The sequence below is a fragment of the Hypoxylon trugodes genome (genome assembly GCF_022578975.1).
Source record: "Hypoxylon trugodes strain CBS 135444 unplaced genomic scaffold F4822scaffold_1, whole genome shotgun sequence".
In the NCBI taxonomy this organism is placed as follows: Eukaryota; Fungi; Ascomycota; class Sordariomycetes; order Xylariales; family Hypoxylaceae; genus Hypoxylon; species Hypoxylon trugodes.
Window position 1 is genome coordinate 2,648,396 of NW_026250016.1, and position 25,121 is coordinate 2,673,516.

Sequence of the window (25,121 nt, forward strand, 5' to 3'; positions counted from 1 at the left end):
TTGGTCTAGTCTAATATATAGGAACTTGTATAGTCCTTCATCAAACTCGGCTTTCTTTCTTACTCCAATATTGGATATTATTGTTAATTACCGGAACTACTGTCCATCTATCTGGTTCCTTCACCCAGCGGAGATTGTATACGTGCTTGAGGGAAGTATAGGCCCGATTCAAATTCACCAGGTGTAGGGTGATGATGAATAGCAACGAGAAGCAATTTGGGTGCCAAGGCTGTTAACACAGAGCGCGTTGTGAATTTTGCATCTCGCAAGGCCATCAGCGTCCCAGTGAGAAATAGGCACCAGGAACTTACAGCCTGACAGATGAAGCACAAAACTCGACATAGAACTAGGTGGTGTAGCGGTCGCGATGATAGGATGATAGACCAAAAATAAAAATAAAAATAAGGGAGAAAGGTATTACTAGCATAGCATATTCCAAAAACTCGGGCCTTTGAATAGTTCGTGAAACGTCCTCGAAGCATTCCATAAGGTAACTGTTATCAGATTATCACCTAGGTACTTGACTTGCTATACGGAGATATAGCTATCGAGGACAACAGCACGAAGAGTTATCTGATTTAGGTGTCTGCTAATGTCCTCACCATACCTAAGTAGTTCCGGTAAGTTTTGTCTATTGTCCACCTAGCTCGGCACTACTGTTATGATAGTATCTACACGATCTAATGGCCCAGGTATCATTACATCCGATTTCAACTCCGATGAAGCGGTGTGTAGGTCGTGGCTGTCCTACGCCAGACGGAAAACGATTACCCCCTAAATGCCTACGAGCTCATCACCGACGTTAACACGACAGATTATTGGTACATAAGGCTTGCGTAATCCATTTGAAACCAAGAGTAGCAATGGATAACTCTAGGCACGCCCTAGTAATTGATACAGAAATTGCATGGTGTCGGCTAATAGGGGCAGGCTCAGAATGGTCTTAATTTCTCTACATATTGATGTGAGCTGGTTCTCGTGGAAAAGGCTCCCACCTGATTCGTTTGGCAAGCCACCAACAGTTGCCATAAGTCTTCGTTCTTTAGGCTTCCACTGTGACTCATGCTGGTCATCGGTATTCATATCGCATATACCATAAGTGGCGGAATTATCAGGGCTCAATTATGCTTCAACCAGGAGCACAACTTGATGCCCGACAACTGCGGAATGCCTTCCATTTTGGTACCTGACCCAGTATATCCTAGTCCAGCGAGCTCACCGGCATCCGCGAAACACTCGGTCTGGATATGAAGCCCTAAGGCATTATACGCAATCCAAGCAGTCGCCAATATGTCGTCACTGTTGCGTACGCTCCGAGATATCCCTGGGTTCGACACCTCCCTCGAGAATAAACCAGGGCTTGTCCATGAAGAAACTGATAGGCAGCAAATCGTTTGAATCAGCTCCAGCCAAATGACCAATGAAGGCATTACGGAAATGCGCTGTCATATCCGTGGAAATATTCTAGGAGATGTTAGAGGATACTAAGTGGCCACATGTCTTTAGAACTTATAAGTGAGAATTGCTTTAGATGGTTCTTGGGGCTTAAGCCTCATGCGTCCCCGCGATCTTATGGGGCGATCCAGAGAATGTGGCCCAATGAGGAGGATCTCAAAGCCACTCAAGTTGCAGATTAAGTGATCGTGGCAGATTTGAAGAGTGAGATGTGCCAAGACTCATGCAGCCCCCCGAGAAAATGTATGCTTTAAAGTGCCTATCACATACTATCAGAGTCAGCTGGTATGAACACATGCCTACACATGACTACAAATGGCGTGTCTTCGACGATATAGTAAGTTCCTTATACCCGTATACGCCACGAGCGCCGGATGGCATGACTTCCCAGGCATGCCAGTCGGTCGGATGCCTTCCGGTGACAACTTGCGTAAGAGTCAAAAAGTCATTTGTCAACAGGCCTTGAATTCTATGAGGCAAGACTTAGCTATCGATCATTAGTGACCATTTAGCAAACAAGGCGCAACTTGGGTTGGAGGAAGGTCATTACTGTAACCATATCATCGTGATTTTTTAGGTGATCTCTTGAACGCGCATTTGAAGAAAAATACCTTGTCAATGTTCCATCGGTCATTTCTGACCCCCAAAGATCGAAGAGATTGCTACAAATGACATCAAAGGTAGCAACTGTTCTCTCCTTGCATATCAAGGCAAGAAAGAAATGACTATATTGAGACACTGAGAGTGGGTTCGATTTACAAAAATATACCCCGGCGTTTAGGGAATGTATTTGTAGTAGCATCGAAGAATACTCCGGAGAGCCTCCTCTGTAATAATGAGGGGGCGGCCACTAACGACCCCTGTTCGACCCCTATTACATTGATAAAAAAATAAGTCAAATAAGGTGATGACAGTGATGACAATATTGACAATGATGATAACTATAGCTCTCTTCATTTGACGCAAAACCAAACAACAGATTGCCAAACGCAATATTCGATTATTTAGGTATTTGCTCTGGCTTCTCATTTCCTCGAGTTCCTAAATATTCATTCCCAATGAAACCAAAATATAAAATCCTACGCAAGACTCAGAAATAGGTACAGATCCCGTTCGCCACCGTAAGGTTAGAAACAATTTGCGGCCCCCTACCTAATGGCATTGGCCCTTCCTTCTTACTGAAACTCTCTTGCATTTATCTAAACCATAAGTGTTGCTGACTACGCTGTTTGTAACAAGAAGGATTACAGATAGAGGTACCTCATTGGATGGGCGGCATTAGGAAGATCTGCGGCGCAGTTCCTACGGACCCGAAGGCCTAGAGGTTCGCAACCCATACCTAAACAGCCTAACCAAAATCCGAATTTTATAGCAGGTTGTCCCAGGTATCCTACACGGCAACCCCAGGAATTCAACCAGGGTTCGTGACTTGAATAGCAATAGACGAGCAGCCTGTGTAACCTCCCCCCTAAATATCTCATGAATGTTTAACATCGCTGCTCTCGAAATATCCGCGGGTAATTGTTCATTGAGCTGATCACTAATTATATCCGTGTCAGCTTCAGCATACCGTCTATGCTTTAACTTTCGGGACCGTAGGCGGATCCAAGGGATTATATCTAGATCTATGGAGAGCGGAATAGGTCCGATGAGACTATCTTCCATGAATTAAAGATATACGCCTATAGGTTGACTACGCCTTGTAGGTATAATTTTATCTATACTGACAGGGCTGAAAATTCACTTCGGTCCATTCTTACGTAGGTGCCTTTCTCCTCGGGCGTCAGAAGACTTGGCCTTGATAGAATCCCGCCCACCATATCAGAATACACGCGCATTCCGTACGCAGGACTCGATTAGCCGACCACTAGGCCATTCCCTCAATGCATTGAAACGTAAGGGTTCAACGCAGTGCAAGGGCAGCCAAATGAAGATGGATGATTTGAGACCCAGCTATCTGAGCGTTTCGAGAGCCGCAGGAGGATCCTAATGAAAACAACTGCCGCCGGGAACGACCCCCCGGCTCTGTATATAGAAACTTCAATCTTTTAGATCCTACACAGGCATATCCGAATTGCTATGGACCACGATCCGAACTGTGAAAGGAAATGGGTCGACCCCTCGGGCACATGCATTATGTACCGACTCTTTTCAGGGTTTGGCTCTGCCCTATGACAACCATGACCGAATAGTATGGAGATGTCAGGATGCCACAACGCTGCGGTGCCAGTCGAAGTGCTTTGTACCCGTCTGCACGTGGCATTTCGTCCTCAAATCGATGCTAGTTCGATGTTAGTCAAGTACTTCTCGGAGCCGGGACCCGGCCGCAGATGCTGGTGAGTTCATCGACCCTAAGCATCCTATTCCATTGGCTTCTCATTAGGCTCTCAACTACTAGGCCTTGTTGATATTAAGATAACAATAGTATTTTGCTTACCATGGCCTATTTAAGGGAAATAAGACTGTGTATATTTTAGACCATTTGATCGAGTATCTAATAGACTCTACCGAGTTACTACTGTAGAATAGCTACCTACCTAAATACACCCCGTTCCCTACAAGCACAGCCTCTAGTTCCAGCCCCTACCTTCCGCACTTCTTATTCGTTGGGAAAGTTTAGCATAAACTTGATCCGATCTTTCTATACGGAACATGTTGTACAACTCTGGAGGCTATGACAACTCTGTTGATGCGCCACACCATGTAAGTAGGTTGATCTATAGAGATCCCCCTACCACTATCTATGCTTCGAAGGCCGAAATGCCCGAAGTGTGTCACCTTAGGCCTGGCCAGTTGCTATCTATTTTTGTTAGTACCTTCCCCCAGTACCGCAGCCCTATCGATTTCATAAGCATGCATATAGCGGATGCTCCCGGCGTACCCTTGTCCAACTCATAGGGCTAGTACATAAGACCAGCTCCTCCATCCTCGAGATCATTGTATTGATGGTTGACAGAATATCCCACACAGCAACTCGAGTATCAAAGAGTCTCTACTGACATTAGCATCAAGATGGCATCCTCAGAGCAACTACCGTCGACATACGCATCTGACGACTCTTACTACGGAGGCCCGCCACCATCTTCAGAGGCCCATAACGTGTCGTACTCCTCTTACCAAACGATCGCATCCCACAGGGCTCCGGAAAACCTGCTCGGTTTTCAAGGGCAGCCACTTCCTCCTGCTCCGGTCCCGAGCAACTCCCACTATGTTATGAGTGGTCACGGACCAACCGATGTGAACATGGGACCTTCCAGCGGGACACCATTTGCTGCACCCGTATCGGATCCCTTTGGCCTTCCATATTACCAGAGCGTAGCCCCTGATTCTAGGGCTTCCGATGCAGCCGATGCTTACCATCATGCCTACCCGCAAGGTTATGGAACGACAATGACAAGCCCACCTGCTTCGACAGTATCGGCCGGGTCTAGTCACAAGAAACATAAGCACGCATCGCGGTCGAAAAGATCTAGGCAACAGCAAGTGCTCTCACCAGGAAGCACATCCTCAGCGTCTAACTCGGGCAAATCCAGACTACGCAGTGCGTCTCGAACTAGCAAGAATACGCACCACAACCCCCCAGCATCAGCTGAGGAGCAAAAGAGCCGTGAGACACACAATCAGGTCGAAAAACAATACCGGAACAGACTCAACGCCCACTTCGAAAGCCTGTTGGATGCTCTACCAGAAACCATGCAAGCTGGGGAGGGTGAAGATGAGGGAGAGGCGTTGGACTTGACCGACCGCAGAGTGAGCAAGGCAGAAGTGCTAGACATGGCGCGGAGGCACATCCAAACCCTGGAGCGCGAATGTGCCGCCCTCGAAGGCGAAAGAGACGAACTACGAAATAATATGGCGAGACTACGGTGGCTCTTCGGACGGTGCGAGACGGCCGATGAATTCAACCAGCAGTTGAACTTCCAAGACCCGGGTAGTTTATCATGATTGTTACGAAGGGAGCAAAAAAGGGGTTAAAGTTAGGGCGGGATTTTGTTGAAATCTACAATCTTTCGATTCTTGTATGACTATTAGATCGGCTGTGGAGTTAATGGGTCAACAAGTGAGTTGATAGTCAGGAACTTCAACCAGGCACATATTTCTTTTCTGCAAATATTTCCGACTATGAATGGGAATAGGGATATGGAATTTATAGGTATATGAATACTTGACGGTGTGTCACGATTCGATTCCGAATTACTTACTGCAACAATTTACTCTTTCGAGGCCACTGATTTACGGTGTTTTCCCTTCAGAAGCTATTCCGAGCTGTATTTCAAATAGGACTTATGCACATGTACATGCTCTCCTTATTGTCACGTAAAATAGTTTCGCTGATATGTGGGCAGATGGATGATGGCATGGACCCACTTCTTGGGCTCCCGCTATGCCGTGTCCTGCTGTACTACTGTACAGTTAGCACTATTACTATTACTATCACCTAAGAACTTAAAAAAAGAAATCTCGCACTAACAAACCAGGAATTCATCGAGACACCACAAGCACTTACCGGGATAGGCAACTTATACCGGAGATAATAGTTCAAGTGCCGAGCAGGAATCTTCCTAAAGATAATATCATGGTTAACGGAAAGATCCTTGTTATCGCTGGAAGCGATTCAAGTGGTGGTGCGTAAGTTCATGATGTCCCTAATTCGCCCCCACACTTCCGCTAACAACTGCCCTTGATGTGAACTGTCAGTGGTCTCGAGGCAGATCAGAAAGTAATTGCAGCTCATGGCTGTTATGCTATGACCGCCACAACGGCCTTGACTGCTCAGAATACTACTGGTGTTGATGACATACATCATATACCCCCTGAGTTTGTGAGGAAACAGATCGATGCTGTCTTCAAGGATATTCCTCCGGATGTCGTAAAGACTGGTGAGTTAGGCTACTTAGAATCATGAACTTTGAAGCTTACCTAGATACCACCCAGGGATGTTGGCGTCTCCGCAGACTATTGAGATGGTGGCTCGAGCATTGAAGGATTATAAAGTCGAGACATTGGTGTTGGACCCTGTAAGGCCCTTTGTCTCACCTAATCCTGTACCGAAATTTGCATGGGTGGAACTTTAACAATAAGTAGGTCATGGTCGCAACCACGGGTGCCCAATTATTACCTTCGAAAGCTGTGACTGAGTTACGAGCTCTGTTGCTCCCGCAGACTTTCATTCTCACACCTAACATTCCCGAGGCGAAGCTCTTACTTTCGGAGGCTGGTAAGGGTGCTGTCGAAATTCAACATGTCGAGGACCTAGAAGTAATCGCCCGGAAAGTCCTAGAACTGGGACCTAAGTGGGTTCTCATCAAAGGCGGACATGTACCTTTTAAGAAGGACGGCTCGGTGGCTACGACTCCTCAAGAAAGAGAGCTAGTCGTCGATCTTCTGTTTGGAGAAGGGCAGGCTACAAGGATCGAGAGCCCTTATATAGATTCGAAGAATACACATGGAACGGGATGCTCACTTGCTTCTGCCATCGCCTCGAACCTCTCTAAGGGGTTGAAGCCTGTGAATGCAGTCAGAGCTGCCTGTCGATATGTCGAGGCAGGCATCAGATCCGCACCGGGATATGGGAGTGGAAATGGGCCTCTCAACCATTTCCATTCCGTTCAAGTCCTTCCTTTTGCTCCGTGAGTCCATCCTCGTATCTCATATAAATTTTGCTAATAGCGATGAAGTGGACGCTTTATAGAATATCTTCTCGAGCGACCCGACGTGTCCCCAGTATGGCGGTGCTTCATTGAACATCCGTTCGTTCTTGGCCTCGGAAACGGGGAATTACCCCTCCAATCGTTCAAGGGTTATTTGGTACAAGATTATTTATACCTGGTTCACTTTGCGAGAGCGAACGCATTGGCTTCCTACAAATCTAAGAGTATGGAAGATATCGCAGCGGTAGGTTGGTTTTCGATGAAATAGCGACCTCGCGTTGATATTTTATTTAGGGTGCTAAAATTGTGTCGCACATTCACACGGAGATGCAACTCCATATTGATTACTGCAAGGAATTCGGTATATCTATAGAGGAGATAAATGCAACCGAGGAGCATCAAGGTACGTGGTCTGTTCAGTGTTGGGTTTGGTTGCTGACTGGTAATAGCATGTACGGCGTATACGAGATATGTATTGGATATTGGGCAATCGGAGGATTGGCTCGGTCTTCAGGTAGCTCTTGCCCCGTGCCTACTCGGCTACGGAGCTCTCGCAAGGCAGCTCCACGCCGATCCGAGGACGAAAACGGAAGGCAACACCTACTGGAAATGGATATTGAATTACGTCGCCGATGATTACGTGCAGGCGGTGCAGACTGGATCAGGTAAGAACTACATAAGATCTTTTTGGTGGAACAGAAGTTGCACGGAATACTAACATAATTATTATCATTAGCTCTCATAGAGAAAAACGCTCTTCTACAATCTCCATCGAGGATAGAAGAGTTCGTCAAAATCTTCATACATGCTACAAAGGTAAGAAACTTATAGCATTATGCACTGTAACATTCTAACTTTGGAGTAGATGGAAATCGGATTTTGGGAGATGTTCCCTTCGGCTTAGAGTAATACGGAGCTTTTGTGATCGGATTTGTGCTAGAAAGACTGTGGGAATATGATAGAAGGAAATTTCGGGCATCCGACGGGGGGTTAGATGGACAGTATTAGATGGATAACAAAGAGAAAATATCGCGTATTCGAACTATGTGGAATCAGTAAGAGTATATGCTTTTTTGAGGAGATTAATTCGTTGAAATATTGCCATCAATCTAATGGTATTTTGCTTTTTACTGTATGTACAGTGTCGAGATACTTAGGTACATACCACCTGCTTGAGACACAGTGAGGCGTGCCTGGCCTAAAGAAACTATCAGCTGTCGCCGATTGGCAGGTCCAGTGCTATCGGATGACACTAACCAGAATAGGTGCCGTGGCGACGGGCTTGAGGCGGAAAAAGGCGTGTGCACGGACCAAGGAAGCAGCGTTGTTGGGCCTAGACTGTCACTTCCCTGGAGACTAAGAAAAAAAATAATTCTACTTGATTCAGGGTTTTCTTGCTCTTGCCTTGAAAAACTCATCGTCACGCCTTTCCTTCCATCAACACGATTTTCCTGTGTGCACTCTTCCTTCCCGTAATTCCTGCATTTTTCGCTCCTTTTAACGCAGATCGCACGCTGCACTCAAATCATATTTTCCCCTCATAAATTCAATCAGGGCACACATCGAGAGACCGCGTACTCTCCTACTTTGCGCCGTGTATTTTACTCTCGAGTTCTACACCTACCTAATCTTTTCTCACAGAACGCGAAGACGATAAAATGTCTTACGGCGGCGGCGGCTACGGCTCTCGTAATGGCGGTGGCCACGGAGGAGGTTATTCTAACGGTAACGACAAGTATGGTGGTGGTCACGGCGGTGGTCGTCAAGACCATGGTTATGGGTAAGAATATTCATTCCATTTATTTTTTTTCCTTTCGCGCTTCTTACTGCGGCAAACTCTCTCTACCCGATTATCAATACTGACCTTCTTCATCAGAAACGGCTACAGTAACGGCGGTGGCTACGGCAATGGAGGCGGATATGGTGGTGGTGGTGGCGGCGGTGACCGAATGTCCAACCTCGGAGCTGGACTTCACAAACAAAACTGGGGTATGTGATTCCAAAATGCTTATCATATCGGCCATTTTAACTAATCTATTTGTCATCTACAGATCTCAGCAGCCTTCCCAAATTCGAAAAATCCTTTTACAAGGAGGATGACGCAGTTGCTCGACGACCTGCTAGCGAAGTCGAGCGCTTCCGACGAGATCATCAGATCACCATTTCCGGTAGCAATGTTCCCAAACCCGTTGAGACCTTCGATGAGGCTGGATTCCCTCGATACGTGATGGATGAGGTCAAGGCACAGGGTTTCCCCGCTCCTACAGCCATTCAATCCCAAGGTTGGCCAATGGCTCTCTCCGGTCGTGATGTCGTCGGTATTGCCGAGACGGGCTCCGGTAAGACGCTAACCTACTGCCTTCCTGCAATTGTCCATATCAATGCACAGCCTCTTCTAGCACCTGGCGATGGTCCCATCGTACTTGTGCTCGCGCCTACGCGAGAGTTGGCTGTCCAAATCCAACAGGAGATTACTAAGTTCGGTAAATCTTCTCGTATCCGTAACACTTGTGTTTACGGAGGTGTTCCCCGAGGTCCCCAGATCCGCGACCTTACTAAGGGTGTTGAGGTCTGCATCGCAACACCCGGACGTCTGATCGACATGCTGGAGGGTGGCAAGACCAACTTGCGCCGAGTGACCTATCTAGTCCTCGACGAAGCTGATCGAATGCTAGATATGGGTTTCGAGCCCCAAATTCGCAAGATTATTAGTCAGATTCGACCTGACCGTCAAACCCTCATGTGGTCCGCGACGTGGCCCAAGGAAGTCCGCGCACTGGCCGCTGAGTTCCAAACCGACTTCATCCAGGTTAACATTGGTTCCATGGATTTGTCTGCTAACCATCGTATTACCCAAATTGTTGAGGTAGTATCTGAGTCTGAGAAGCGCGATCGTATGATCAAGCACCTTGAGAAGATCATGGACAACAAGGAGAACAAAGCTCTCGTCTTCGTAGGTACCAAGCGAACAGCGGACGAAATCACCCGCTTCTTGCGTCAAGATGGCTGGCCCGCCCTCTGTAAGTTCTTATACATTCTATCTTTCGATATAACTCGAGACTAACCTGTGACTAGCGATTCACGGTGACAAGCAACAGAATGAGCGTGATTGGGTCCTCGACCAGTTCAAGACTGGAAAGAGTCCCATCATGGTGGCCACCGATGTGGCTTCACGTGGTATTGGTATGATTGAAAACCCCCTCCCCTCCCTTCCCCCTCGTAGCAACTTCCAGCAGAGTTATATCCGCTGTGCTTTACTCTCATGTTTAGGGGCTCTCTAGATTGCGCGCATTTGCCTGAACTCCCATTGTGTCTCGTGGTTCTCATCTAAACAGGAATTTTGGGGTCCATGTTGTAGCGGAAGCCGCTACATCCCTATTCCGCTGTTGTACCTCACTGTCCCTATGGTACAATTGTGGGGTTGGCATTTCTTGATTTTGTCAAGCTGTCTCCAGACTCCCAGATCCGAGGACCCAGACCGGATTGTTGGAACTTCCTCCAAACTGGCAAGAGGTGATGCAACAGGTAGCCCCGTTCTCCAACGTGAAAAGCACGGAAAGTATACTTAGGCACCGTCCGTCTGTCGCTGGGACTTGTTACACAATCCTTGCTTCGCCATGGCTAACATACAATCGTAATTAAGATGTGCGCAACATCACTCATGTGATCAACTATGACTATCCCAACAACTCTGAGGATTACATCCACCGTATCGGCCGAACTGGTCGTGCTGGCGCCAAAGGCACAGCCATCACTCTCTTTACCACTGACAGTAAGTTAATCCATTTCGAAACTCACGGGCGCAATTACTAACAACGAATTTTAGACTCTAAGCAGGCTCGTGATCTAGTCTCTGTCCTACAGGAAGCTAAACAGCAGATTGATCCTAGATTACATGAGATGACCCGCTACGGTGGCGGTGGTGGCGGCGGTCGTTACGGCGGCCGAGGTTTTGGCCGCGGCGGTCACCGAGGTACGTTATAATGTCCTAACAACATTTAAATCTTGACAAGTACTGACATCCCTTAACAGGCGGTGGCGGCGGTGGTGGCGGTGGTGGTGCTAACGCAATGCCTATCAACAACCGACGATGGTGATAAACTATCCAAAAAGTTCTTTCGCCATTATTACTTACACATCATATTTCCCATCAACCGCATCTGATATTTTTTTTCTTTCCTTTTCTTCATTTGCACATATGCACAGGTGGCGTTGCGTCTAGAGGTTCGGATGTTTAGATGTCTTTCATGTCAACACTCCACGAAGTGTTCGCATCTCTTCGCTGAGAACTGCATAACCTGCCCTCCTAATTTCGCCCCGACAAAAGGACGGAAAATGATTTCAGGTGTTGTATGACGGAACAAGTTGCGGGAAAACCCACGAAAACAGGTACAGCAGATACTAAATTCTGCTCTGATTTTTGCAGAAGCACTCCTAGTCTTGAGTTCATACTACTTGCCAGTTCTTGGCCTTAGGTCATGAAAGAGGTACGTCGCTTACTGACTCGGTAACAGATTGGAGCTGCTCAAAAATGACCCGTGTCGAGGTCGCATATTTAGGTAGACTTTACTCTGCTTTGTTCTCGCTAGGAGGCAATGCAATTGATTACATAGTAAGAATTAAGTCTGCATTTTGAGAATGTTATACACTAGGGTTGATTGCATCAAATACCTATGATTGATCCTGAGAATTCTAGAAATTCTTTCGGGTCAGGATTTTTTGTTATTCATGCTCACAAGGACACCCTATTCTTAGAGCGTGCGCGTCATTTGAGCAGTATTTTCGGTAGTATTGCCGACCAAGACTGATTAAGAGGTCCGAATAGGGTCGATTTCAACGCATCTAAGTGGTCCTTTCAATATAACCGAGAATGACTTCTTTTTATCCGCAAACGCAGGGGTCGTCTTCCCCATACCCGGTAAACGCAACGACATATTCCGTCTCGGTTTAGGCTTCGTGGTTGACCCTTGGCAATATCTCTATAAGATGGCGGTCTTCCTCGTCTTCGTGTTAGTTAGGTGTAAGTGCTGTGCCTTGTATCCGTAGGCTTCCGTACTCACCTTCTTGGCGACCCTTTCCGCTGTCTATTATCTAGTAATATAAGTCATATTCACTCAAGAATATCATCAGCAAAAATGAAGGCTGCCACAGCATTCGCACTTCTTGTGGCCGGCGCCCAGGCCGCTCCGCATTGTACGTAAACCTGATGTCTAATACCATTCTCATATACCAGGTAGAAACAACACGAACTATATCGTATACGCCTTATAAAAGACATAAATCTGACTGAAATCTCATTCTTTAGACACCTTTCCCAAGCTTGCTGGCACGTCGGACTGGTCTTCGGTGCGCACGACGGCCAACTTCCAGTCCAACGGTCCCGTGACCGATGTCAACTCGGACGCAATCCGCTGCTACCAGCGGGACGCCGGTGGTGCTCCCGACACCACTCAGGTGAAGGCCGGTGGGCAGATCACTTGGGTCGCTGCTCCGAACATCTACCACCCTGGAGGGTACGTATCTACGTTTCCTAGCCGCAAATGGGAATGAAGAGAGGTGATCTACATACGCCGAGACTCGTTTCTATCATGGGTCTCTGGTTTGCTTGAGGCTCATCCTTATTCCTATTCGCCGGTCCCTTCATGTATAAATCGCTACTAGAGAAAATATGCTAACGTATTGATTGCAGTATGTTCCTACCCATATAGATAAAAAACATCAATAACTAGAATAAACATCGTATGAGTCGCTAACATAATATGCCTGCAACAAGCTCTCTCCGCCTACATGGCCAAGGTCCCTTCAGGCCAGACCGCCGCCGACTTCGACGGCAAGGGCAAGGTGTGGTTTAAGGTATACCAGGACATGCCGACAACCTCCGGCGGCCAATACACATGGCCATCAAACGGTACATCCTTCTTCCCTCCTGTCCCTCCCCTTCAACTAACAAACAAAAACAGGCAAGGCCCAAGTGAGCTTCACCGTCCCACAGTGCCTGGCGGAGGGCGACTACCTTTTCCGCATCGAGCACGTAGCTCTGCATAGCGCGAGCGCGGCCGGCGGCGCCCAATTCTACATCTCCTGCGCGCAGGTTCACGTCAGCGGCGGCTCCGGCTCGGCCCAACCTAAGGACCTTGTCTCCTTCCCCGGCGCATACAAGGCTACTGACCCCGGTCTAATGATTAATATCTACAACAACGGCGGCAAGGCGTACCAGCCCGCCGGCCCGTCGGTCTTTACTTGCTAGATAGAGAGTAGACACTCATTAGCCAATTGGCTGTTTGTTTAGGATTATGACAAGCAATCAGGCTTTTGGATTTATGAGTATATACCTAGGTAGTTAAGACAAGTATAATGATATCTTTGAAACGTTGTATTACCAATTAGTATCGGCTATCGATGGTAGGAACACCATCCTACCCGACAGCGCTACCGAGGAGTTACCCTTCATGATTGCAGGTATCGTGTAATTGGCTGGTTGGTGTATAATACTTCGCCCTCACGTGTCTTGGAAGTATATACCCCCTTAGGGTATCAATAATATTGGATCTGTCTAGGTAATAATTATTGACGCCACTGGAAGTTCATCGTGCTTCCTTACTCTCCCTTGAGTCTCTATACTTCATGCAGGCGCTTATTCGTTTGCTAGCCCCTGAATGACAAGCGCCTAACGCCATGACTCGCTTTCACCGCCCCCAACTTCAACCCCAGCTTCAAACGGCAATGAATATCCGGATCGAGTCAAGAAAAATTCTAGATTCGGGTTTCTACCTCATTAAGTTGGTGCAATGGTATAACGCCGTAGGATCTCGGGACCGTCATTGAGGGCCCTAGATGGGGAGATACGTTCTCGATTATCTGACCAAGTGACCCAAAATCTCCTCCTCAGCCTGCAGGTCGACCACACGAGTCAGCTTATCTAGGATTTACGGAGAACTTACGGTAATAAGGGGGGCCGCATGCTGACACATGATACTGAGGGGTCTTTTTCATTTTCACATCGTTGTTGCCCGCCTTCCGCTTGTAGGCAGAGCCCAATTCGTAAAATACTTCCATATGCTGAGAGCGGCGTCCAACACCAAGCCCATCAGATGATGATGGTGCCCAACGATGAGGCGGATAGTAATTCCGCTTCATATTAGATTACGAATTCGCTTATACGTCAGATTAAGAAGGTGTTAAAACTTACCTAAGTACTTACTTTACCTGGCATATAATTCATCAGCTATATGACTACGTCCGGTTGGAAGTACCTATGCGGCTGCGTCTTTGTCATCATATCTATAATATTCTAGTTATATCAAGCAGGATAATAGGATAGATTGCAAATACGGGTGTTGAGAGCATTAATTGCATCAGATATTGGAGCACCGAGTTGTTATTTAGTATGTATTGGAATATTTGTCATGAAGCACCCCAACTCTATTTCCATCCACTTCGGCTTTGTCATCAGATAAAAAGCGCCGAGATTTTGATATATGCCTCATCGTGAGACTCCTCGGCTTCTTGACAGCATTGCGTACGAATACTTGGCTTGGACCTCACCGCTCGTATAAGCCTCGGTTTCAGGAAAGGAGACCACGGAGAAGCCGACAAAACTCAACATCAGTTATCAGTAAACAATGATGAAGGATGTTTAAGCATTGTATTTCCATGGTTTCTGGGGTACTAATGTATGCCAAGGTGAGATATGTGGTTCGCCAGTTCACAGCAATGCAGTACATGTCCGACTTTCGATCAATGAGATACTCCTATTGAAGTCCATTTACGCTCATGATGACGGGAGGCAAGATTGACTTTACACTCCGCTTGATCCGAAACTCTCTGCGCTCGTAAGTTAAGTTTGCTGGGTTGTCGAGGCGAGATCCAAGAATATATGTGGCTTAATGTAGGGGAGAAGTCAATATCCTATGCATCGCGACGGGTAACACCGAGAAAAATCCAGGCATCGTTGTTCCTAGTGGCCAAATCATTGTTAATATTTCCCTTGAATTCTATTTTTCCCTCTGTACCATCTAGCTGTATGTTCGCCAGGATGGCTACTGGACCCGGCCTACCTATGTCGCAGTTGAGGCGTTACCCTCAATTTGTTTGTACCACCTTAAACAGACGGTGACATTATGCAGAATACTAAATTATTGGGATTACTGATCGCCACAAAACATGCCAGCATTTCCAGTAGAATATTCCACGGACATGGGCTCTCCGTGGCATCTGAGTGGCTGCAGGCAATCATCAAAGAGGAATAAGCAGAAGCCAAACGCGAAGTGCCGGTTAAGGGGGCGAGGACAACAGCAACGACAACAAAGAGGAATATGTTTCGCAATGGCTGGTGATATATGATAGAAGAGACTGTTACCGCTTGAATAATAGCGCCCGTTGGCTAGAGCAAGCCAGGGAGTTGTCATGTATGCAAGCCACAATCCAATCTATCACCTTCGTGGACTCTTTTATGATTGGTTCTTTCGACTATTCCACACACCTTCGGGGGTTGACCGACATTTGCGGGCCAGAAAGCGCTGCTGTAACACGACATAACACAACATAGACGAGCTGACAATTTGACGTGCGGTTGGACGCACGGCCTACATACCGAGGATCATCATATGACTTAGAGGGACGTCCCTACATACATACATGCCACCATGGCTCGCGTTTACTGAGTTACCTACCTAGGGAGGAAATCTATAAAAAAAAACATACATTTATCTTGAAGATAAAAGTGAAAACACGTCCGTGGGACGCAATCCGAGAGACCGAATCAATACTTCTCCCACTTCCAATCATAGATCCTTTGCTTCTTTGCTATGTCCATTCTCGGCAATCCGACATTCGGAATGCCCATTCGGGACGAGCAATGGCCAGAGCCGATCTGTCGGCATTTCGCGACCACAATTAAAAAGTCGGGTATGGATCTGTAAAAAGTGATAGACGGCCGTGTGGCGTCGAGGTTGGATGGTTACAACAAAAAAGGGGCAACGCAACGGCTGAATAATTATAACAAACAAAAATCAACAAAAAATATCTAATCTCCTCCCATACATATAAATATTAACCAATTAGCCTTAAGAGGAGATATCTTTCTTGTGGCAACCCGTAAAAACGAGAGCTCAATTTTACCACGCGGTTCGGTCCTTTACCACGCAGCCCCAGCTGTGCTAAATGTCATTGTGATGAGCTAACTCTCCACTATGACCTACATAACCCCCTAGACGAGGATCGCAACTTGGCCGAAAAAAAAGCAGAAAAAGAAAAAGGAACAAACTTGCATACGTCAAGTTCGGGTTGTTTGGCCGAAGGAAAGTAGCTAAGGAGGTAAGGAGGAAGGGATATGTGATGATAGGAACGGGACGGCGCGGTATTTACGATCACGTATTCATTCTGGTAATTAATACAAAACACGTTGCTAACGAGATCAATTTTGCTAAAAGAGGGAGCCCGGGGTAATCAATGTGTCGTCTCTGATTCGAGATAGATTTTTGGTTGCGAAAGAGGAACGGACTAAATCTCTCATTCGGAAGTAACCCATAAAGTCCGAAAGCCCGTCCTTCTCATCAAAGAAATGTGATAAAGGAGGAGGATAATGTCATGTTGCTATTCATATAAGTAATTGAACGTATCGACTTTTTTTTACGCAACCATTAGGGAAGGAGTACATTTTCCTCGGTTGGGAGGAGTAGTAGATACAACGCGAATACGTAAAGACTTGGTTGGTTTCTCAAAGAAGATAAAATTCGTTGACGTCAATGGCGCTCGAGGTCACCCTATGTGGTCTTGACAACTCGTTCATCACCCTTGTAAGGGCACCTGGCCATTTTCCTGCTTTCCTTGAATTTCATTATCCACCTTGTGGGTTTGCTTGCATGTCGTACCATACATTGGAAGTAACTAGGATTCTGAATTGGCGTATGAGGTATCCAGAGACTTACTTACTGGTTCCCAGCCGCCCAAAAAGTCGTCAGTAGTACATAGGTAGGTTGGCAGAGCTGAGAGGTTCGTAGGTTGAGAGTGATCGGCGCTGCAGCGCTTGGCACAGCAGGGGTTGCTAGAGATCAGCTTTCCGCATCGGGTCAATCTGATATTCCCAATAGATTTGGATCGCTTCGGAAAGAGGAATTATATCTTGTTCTCATATACATAACCGCCGTCTGAACCAGGTATCCAGGTTTTTGTCCTCGATCGATTTGTAGGCACATTACCAAGGCGGGGTGTGTGCCCACGCCCACAATGGGACTTTTGGATCCCCCCCCCCCCCCCCCGTCCTAACCGGGAGCTTGGCTTTGTTATCCTATTTGCTGATTTGGTCGCCGTTCATCTGTGGCGCCATGCTCTCTCCCGCGGTGGAGAGCGGAATTAGAATAATTGAATAATAGCAACAGCGCGGAAAACTGGGTAGTCTTTGAAACGAACCCTCGACAATCGAGGTTGTTTAGCGATGTTGGAGAATGGATTAGATCACGATTCTTGGCAATTATTGGTGGCGTAATTATGGATTTGTTCAGCTTGACTCAAAATCCTTTGATTTTAATTTTTTCGTCAGCCGCAGATTTGTATTGTGCACTGTAAGGTCTCAAGTCTCCAAAAAGAGATCCTCTATCTATAACTTAGGAGTCGGATGAACTCGACGGTAAAATGCACGATCTAGGAAATACTACCGTTTTTGACGCAACTTGCTTGCTACATACAGCTGAAACACTAGGATGTGTTTCTTACTGAAAGCCTTAGACCCTCTTAGGCTGTTGTCTAGACGGGGGGAGGGGGGCCTGGCAAGACATATCTAACGCAAAGACACAGCATTAACGTGGCCAGGTTATATGTCAGACGTGCAGAATCAACGCAGGACCCTGAGACTTTGAAAAGAGAGTGTGTCGATTACCATGTCCCGCGTAGATACATAGGAATGCTCACGTCTCGTATTCGTTGGGTTGTTATAAGTCTCAGAAATGAAATTATGTAACGGTAAAGAGATAAATCAGTAAGCACGGCTGGAGAGGTAATCCGAATAAAGAGAAAAAAGAAAGCAGAGATCGGACCTGGATTATTCCCTCGGAGTCGAGGATTGGCTACATGTACTGTACAAACAAGGCATACCGGCATATATATGTATGTCTCTGGCACATATACCTTATTTGGTTAAAGAGAGGCGTGGCTTGGAGATAGGCGCCAGTCGTCGATTTAGAAGCCTTCATTTTTTTGATCTTTTATTTTTCGCTACCAGAATGACGGGTGAGACTAATCAACTTGGCCCTGTGGGGAATGAAATAGCCGAAAGAGATAGATCCCAAAAATGTTGATGTGACCCAATTGCACGGGCTCGAGAAAGATGATTGGCATTGGGGAAAAATATAATACCTAGCGCCCAGTTGTAAGATCACTGGTTTGGATGGATCTAAGATCTCAGCCCAACTTGGTGTGTTTTTCATGCACACTCCAACAATTCGGGACGTGATAGGGGGCTGTTGTTGAGTAAGGGTACTATAGCGAAATCACGACATCACGCTCTTCCCACCTATCGTCTTCCGTGATTGACTGGCCTTTTTACAATTACTGGTATCCATACAGTGTGTTGTAACTGCGGATTTTACGTTATTCGGCGGAAGAATCCGAAAGGTCACTATTACATCAATCGTACCACGTTTGAGAATTACTAACAAAGTCCCCCCAAAAGACTCAATGGCCTAGAAGGCAGTATCAGAATTGGAAACGCGTAACTCGATAAGCTGAACTTCCATGAAAGGTTCTGCGCTACCTGACTTGAGTAAAGCGCCATACGTATGTAATTGAACGCACTATAAGAGTATCAACTAGTACTGCTAGTACAGTGGGCGCCAATGGGAGTTGCACCATACTGGCGTATGCACGTAAGAATCAACTGCCAAGCCTGTCCATCTTGGGACAGGGAACAGGCTGTATGGTGTGGTAGTTCCTAGGAAGAGACGAAATTTCAGAAAAAAGAGAAGGTTGTGTCGACTTGGTGTGGGCAGTCAAAAAGAGATGAACGTCGGGTTCGTTTGGCCGGGATTCTGACGGGGATGCCGCTTGGGCAGAGTAGTAAATGCGGAAATATGACCGAGAACGTCATAGCTCGACCGAGGTCAAGTCAGTTAAGTCAAGTCAGATGTCGAAGGGGGGGATTGAGAGAGACAGGGCATTGCGACAAGACGGATGTAGGTATGTACATTGTAATAGGATGGAGACGGCCTAGGCTTTGGTAAATATCCGCGGATGGAGACCGAAAAGTCCATACGGTATGTACGGAGATGAGAGAGTGGTAAGTTGGGATGGGATGGAACATCAATTGAATTGACCGTGAGACCTTTGGTTACCCGACTAGGTTCCCGTGAGGCTACCCAGATTATACTGCTTGTTACTACTTGTTACATGCCTCCTGCATCACAAAGTATTATTATGGATGCTGGTATGATAATATGTGTGTAGAGCCTAGAGCCTAGCCTGGGAGCACTGCTACCTGGGGTCCGGGATGGGATACCATGCAGCAGGTCGAGGCCCTGTTCTACCTGTGGGTATGTACCATAAGAATATGTACATACATGCATCTTCCTCTGTTCGGGCTCTCTCGAGGCCCAGGTTCCTCTGGATTGTCACACTACTACTCTGCAGCTTGGACGTGCCCACTTGGCGATCTTGGCAAGTCTGGGGGACCACCGTGGGCACCATCCAGGGTGCAAGTTATCCACGTGAACACTGGCTGAGGTGGCTCTGCAGATGAGGTGTGGATGAGATGCTACGGTGTATGTACGTACACACATACCCAAGAAGAAAGACCCTGTCTCCTCTCGCATGGATGGATTGATTCGGCCGACAATGGCCGCGATTACATCCGGAAGCCCCTTGGAACGGAGTTGCCATTACGGGGGTCAATGGGAAATTTGCCGTTATCGTGGGAAAACCGGATTAAAAAAGCAAAAAAATATTTACTGCTGACAGACCAATGGATGTACCGATGTCGCCCGAGACGTGAAGGCAATAAGTTTTTTTCTGTCTTGTATCGACAATTGGCCTTGGAACATGGAAGACCTGGTCAAATCAACATGATATATTGGCATGTTCTCTCATACGTTGGGATTCCGTTTTCCGAATGTCACATGCTCTTGGAATGACATCCAGTCGTGCATACAGCTGATGGTGTCGCACCCACTGCCTTGGGGAAGGGGTGGCGGTGTGCAAGATAGTGGAGAGCAATATACATAGGATCTCCTATATGTTCTGCGAAATAATATTGCGTGCGGATAAAGTCAGCGCTCATCAATCATCTCGAAGGGTGAGGGGGTAGAGGGGGGAGAGAGGGGGTCCATGCATCATCCATCGATGGTAAGTTTGACGGCGATATATATTATAGGAGGTAATATCTCGTCTTGTATAGATTATATGTAGGATGAACGGATTCGGATCTGGGATTGTATATTTTTATTATACCATTAATATCGTAATACATACCTTGGTATCTTGGTATTTATCATGTAGTTGTATGTCGTTGAAATATGGCTACGCCGTCGCGTCTGGGCATGAATGATCTCTCTTTTAGCCTCGATCCAGCTGCGAAACATGGGAGGAATTGGATTCAACGCTTGTTTAGTCCATCCCAGAGAGTCGGGTCACCAAAGATCTGTCGATGCCCGGCGCCATTAAAAAGCTCCTGACATATCACCTTAGCGGGAAATCTTTCTGGGGAACCATGCCGGGGGTCTTTTGGCGCGACGGTGCCTTATTACTGTACATAAATGGTCGAAATATAGGTAGGTCTGTAGGTAGGTAAGGATAAGGAAAAAATACGTAGACGCCAGGTAGTACGAAGCCTCTATATCTTTATTATTTCCCTTCCTAGGGTCCAGGGGAATTAGATAGTGTGAATATGAGGAAAGACATACCTCACACAATGTTGCTACATGCATGCATTGCATTGTTCGCCGTTGGCGGTAAGTACCGCACGCAGTAGCTGATTTTGAATCTCCTTCCCACTCTCTCTTTTTTGTCTCCTTTTTTTCTTTCTTATCCCCTTTCCGCCGAGCTTCTTCGCATATACAACCAAACAAGACTTCTAAACCCCGAATACCGATGTGCCGCAGGAGTGCGTTCCCCCTCGTTGGTCGGCTTCAAGCGAATTACCTACCTTGTTGCTAGGTACCTCGCCTTAGCCCTTAGGTATGCGCCGATGTACATGTATGTAACGTGGCCAGGTAATAAAAGTAGTTACGGGTACTGAACGTGAGTAGATACTTAGGTACCGGAGACGTCGGAGAGATGTGTAGCAGCTGATGTTGCATTCTAAGAACCTTCCATCCTTAGGTAACATATACGTATATCCTGGAAATATGATAATGTTCATATCGAATCCTTCACGAGATATGTAGTAGTGAAAGTACGATGAATTGTTTAGTGTATAGAATATTTATAGCTCATCGCGATCGAGGATATTATCTAAGGGATTAACTGATAACACAATGCCCTCTTCTACATACGATCAAATTTGGACGGCAAGGTACGTAATAATGGCTGCACCGCGAGTCAAGTTACCTCCTTTTTGTAATCTCGCCAACCCACAGTCATGTGGATCATCCACTCTGCCACTCTCCACGTCGGGATTTGCGAGCGGCTTCTGGACGCTTTCGCCCGACTCGAAGAGACATAACATACGAATTGAACTGGATTACTAGAAAGAGGGAACAAAAAACACTCTCCCAACTCAAAAAATACAAATTTTTTTTTTTTCAAGCAGTCAGGTGGTCGTTCCACAATGGGGAAAAAGGGGAGAAAGTCGGCCTTTTCCAGACGTGGAGTCGCTGCATCCAGTCGGCTTTTTTATGGATTCATTTGGGCGCACACAGTTGCCACGATGCCCACTTCCTTCGAAGACAATTTTCTTATTATATCGATTATTCCATGTAATGTATGGGAATGTATGTGTAATGGTGGCTTATATCGAAGGCGCCATGGAAAAAAAGGGCTGAAAAAAAAAAAAATCTTGAGATCCTCTAAGCGAGGCGCGTCCATCTCCGTGTGTGTGTAATGGCCGCGATCCGGAAAATACATACTGCTTCGAGCTGTTTTCGAAGCCACTAGCCCATCATGGCCAAGGCAATTTTGACAATGGGGGGAAGGTTGTTGTCAGCCTACATACAAAGTACATGAAGAGTCCGGGTTCCAGAACGGCCGCAGATCCTCCTCTACCTCGGTACAGTTCTTTCAGTGAATAATTAACACGGTATTATTGTTATTGTTGCAGGGGCCCTTTTCTTTACATGGTTCCACACACCATTCCATTTTCTCCTATCCCTGTCGGCTTCGAACATGGGTTAAGCAATGGCACGCATTATCACCGCTTGCTGCCACGCGAGCCCATCATGGCTCGATAACTTCACCTTCCTCCCGGAGCGCTTCTTAGCCGATAATGTAGATCTTTATGATTGAGATGTTATATGCATGGGGTTCAATATCCTAGGTAAGGTATACTAGTTAGTAAGTAAGGGTACCTAGGTATATCCCGGGCCACGATAATAGGTATAATTATGATTATTATGATTACACTATGATCCAGTTATTTTGCATCCATTGCAATAATAGAGGGAATACGACTTTGGAAGGCTGAGATAAAGTTGTCATAAAAACGGATGATACATGATACACGATACATGGCTGAGTGTGGGCAAAGAAAATAGTGTCCTACGGACAATTGCGGTTGTGTAATGAGGAAGCTCCCCCTCTGAATTCGGTTTGCCATTCGTGCCGAGGAAGGATGTCTACTGGGCTGCTTGATCATTCGGAAAATTCAAACCTGGAAATCAGGACGTATGAATCAAACAAATCGTGTATCTCTCACACAAGTTCGAACAACCCTGCGAATCAGAGCTGCAGAGACCGACCGCTCGGATCCGAACATATGTTTATTGGCCTCTGTACCAAGATTCCTTTTTTTTTTTCATTATTTTTTTTTGTGCTGTCCACTTTGCTGATCCCCGCTCTTCTTCATCATCAGCAGTATCGCGAGAAGGCCGAGCTCGTACTGTGGTCCCAGCATCTGTCCACAAAAGTGGTCCCGAGACGAGGTTCTCATAATCCGGGCCAAGGTACGTACTTTGTAGTACTGTATGTATCTTCATTCCTTTTCTTGGGCCCCGCAGTCGGTTCCATCACGCAGTACGTAGTGTCCTAATGCTATTGTAATGACGAAGCTTGCGACCTGCCCCTGTCTCCAGCTTCCTGCCTTTCGTTCCTACGTATTGCCGTGTATACAGACAGACCCTATTATAGCGACCGAAGCTTAACGACGAATCGATATGCTGGTAAGCGTAGGTAATGCTTGTGGATATATATTATGGGCAATGGATCACGTATGACAAGGAACGGACACGAGTCAGTGCGTGAAATCCGCATTAATAAGTCATGGGGAAACCGAAGAACATGTGCGGCATCGGCCTAGGCTGGCCGGCGGCGTATACAATTTTCTAGGCAGGCAATGAAGAATCGGGAAGAAGATTACATTGACAACAAGTAACACTATTAAAAGGAATTAACTATACATTATACATATGTACGTGTTAAGGATTAGCACAATGCATATATGTAACTCGTAACTTAATTGTCAATGCTATATTAGAGTTTAAATAAGTTTAAAGCAACAAGTACCCAAGCCATTAGAGTTTAGATGTTGTCGGGATGATCTAAGTATAATTCTATTTCTTTTCCTTCCTCTTCCTTTCTATCTTAGTCAATTGTGTATCGCGATTTTAGATTGAAACGTAAACTCAATGCTAGGTTACATAATTATAATATAATATCTACATGCATACATATATGTACGTATATGTAAAAAGAGCCTAGACAGATCTTGATAATACATACATATTATACATATACACATAGTCATTCGACCATGACTCTTTTCCCGTTGGAGGGAGGTCTAAGGAATGCGTGTGGGCCAATGGTTCTGTAATACAATCCGATTGCAGATTAGACCACGCCCGCCTGTTCGCATCGAACTTCTTGACTCTTTGGAAACCGCAGGGATTTCCCACGTCTGAAGTTATTGTGAGAACAATTCGATGTGGGTTTTTATCCATGGAAACCTGGCAAGAGAGCCTAGGGCCTATTGAGTTAGCACGTCCAGCACGTCCTATGCGTCCTATGCGTACAATACATAGTATGTACCCGTACCATGGTGGGTGGTTTAGGGTCTGGGCAGGAACAGGCCGTGGATCCATCTTCTCCATATCTTTATTCCAAGAATCGTGTGTGTGCGACAGTACTTGCAGGAAGGTACTTATGGTACGGGATACGTTGTACCTGCGCTTACTTAAAAACAACTTCCAATACCTGGGAAAGACCAAGACCCAAGTATCCACCCCGGCCTGCCCTGGTCTGCCCTGGTCCAGGACGCGAGAATACATCATCCATGGTACATCACTTTTCCTTCCCAGCTGTTGACTAATGAAGATGGTCAGGGATTGGCGCTGCGACTGGCTTTATCAGGGATACTGGGTCTTTTGTGGATGGTTCCGCCGCCTCCTACATGGTCATTGGGCGCGGTGTACAGTACCTAGAAGGTACCTACACCGCTTTAGCCTCCCCACATCGTGTACATTCACCTTTGAACTGGACCTCGACCACAGACGTTTATCAGTTGCATGTACCCAGTACATATAGTTTTGAAGTTTATATTCATATTTTGCCTTTGAAGTCTGCAAAGGCGTATGTCTCCCTTCGTAGCTAGACGTCGCAACAAACAATTAAAACGGTCCATTCGCATTTTGGAGGTTTCACTCCAGGGAAAAACAAATGTAAACAAATACGGTGCTAAATGATTAGTCACAGGCCCAGAAGAGGAGGCAAGTTAGAGGCGAGAGGGCGGCAAGAAAGAGAAGATGGCGAGGGGGTCATGGACAGGGAAGGGGGGTTAATATTCAGCTCATACTGTCGAGTAAAGAAAAACAAAATCCACCTGGCTGCGGGAACATGGAAGAAATACATAAACAAGGACAGCAAGGAAACAGAATCTTG

The 25,121-nt window shown here is 46.4% G+C and overlaps 4 protein-coding genes across 4 annotated transcripts; all 4 read left to right on the top strand.

Annotated features, from left to right (window-relative positions):
* Window positions 1-4,441: 4,441 nt before the first annotated feature.
* F4822DRAFT_439759 (uncharacterized protein) lies at window positions 4,442-5,561 on the top strand. Its single transcript, XM_051462667.1, has one exon. The coding sequence runs from the start codon at window positions 4,468-4,470 to the stop codon at window positions 5,398-5,400; it is 933 nt and encodes a 310-aa protein (XP_051319632.1). The 5' UTR covers window positions 4,442-4,467; the 3' UTR covers window positions 5,401-5,561.
* Window positions 5,562-5,882: 321 nt separating this feature from the next.
* F4822DRAFT_386177 (Phosphomethylpyrimidine kinase-domain-containing protein) lies at window positions 5,883-8,461 on the top strand. Its single transcript, XM_051456687.1, has 9 exons — window positions 5,883-6,084; window positions 6,154-6,335; window positions 6,391-6,473; window positions 6,541-7,085; window positions 7,134-7,350; window positions 7,401-7,509; window positions 7,556-7,771; window positions 7,843-7,922; window positions 7,972-8,461. The coding sequence occupies exons 1-9, from the start codon at window positions 6,032-6,034 to the stop codon at window positions 8,008-8,010; spliced, it is 1,524 nt and encodes a 507-aa protein (XP_051319633.1). The 5' UTR covers window positions 5,883-6,031; the 3' UTR covers window positions 8,011-8,461.
* Window positions 8,462-8,492: 31 nt separating this feature from the next.
* F4822DRAFT_386178 (ATP-dependent RNA helicase dbp2) lies at window positions 8,493-11,772 on the top strand. The gene is made up of 7 exons (XM_051456688.1): window positions 8,493-8,886; window positions 8,983-9,095; window positions 9,158-10,126; window positions 10,182-10,289; window positions 10,750-10,878; window positions 10,933-11,079; window positions 11,139-11,772. Exons 1-7 carry the CDS (start codon window positions 8,765-8,767, stop codon window positions 11,201-11,203), a joined length of 1,653 nt encoding a protein of 550 aa, XP_051319634.1. The 5' UTR covers window positions 8,493-8,764; the 3' UTR covers window positions 11,204-11,772.
* Window positions 11,773-11,989: 217 nt separating this feature from the next.
* F4822DRAFT_386181 (glycoside hydrolase family 61 protein) lies at window positions 11,990-13,681 on the top strand. The gene is made up of 4 exons (XM_051456689.1): window positions 11,990-12,299; window positions 12,412-12,616; window positions 12,878-13,014; window positions 13,067-13,681. The coding sequence occupies exons 1-4, from the start codon at window positions 12,242-12,244 to the stop codon at window positions 13,351-13,353; spliced, it is 687 nt and encodes a 228-aa protein (XP_051319635.1). The 5' UTR covers window positions 11,990-12,241; the 3' UTR covers window positions 13,354-13,681.
* Window positions 13,682-25,121: the final 11,440 nt, after the last annotated feature.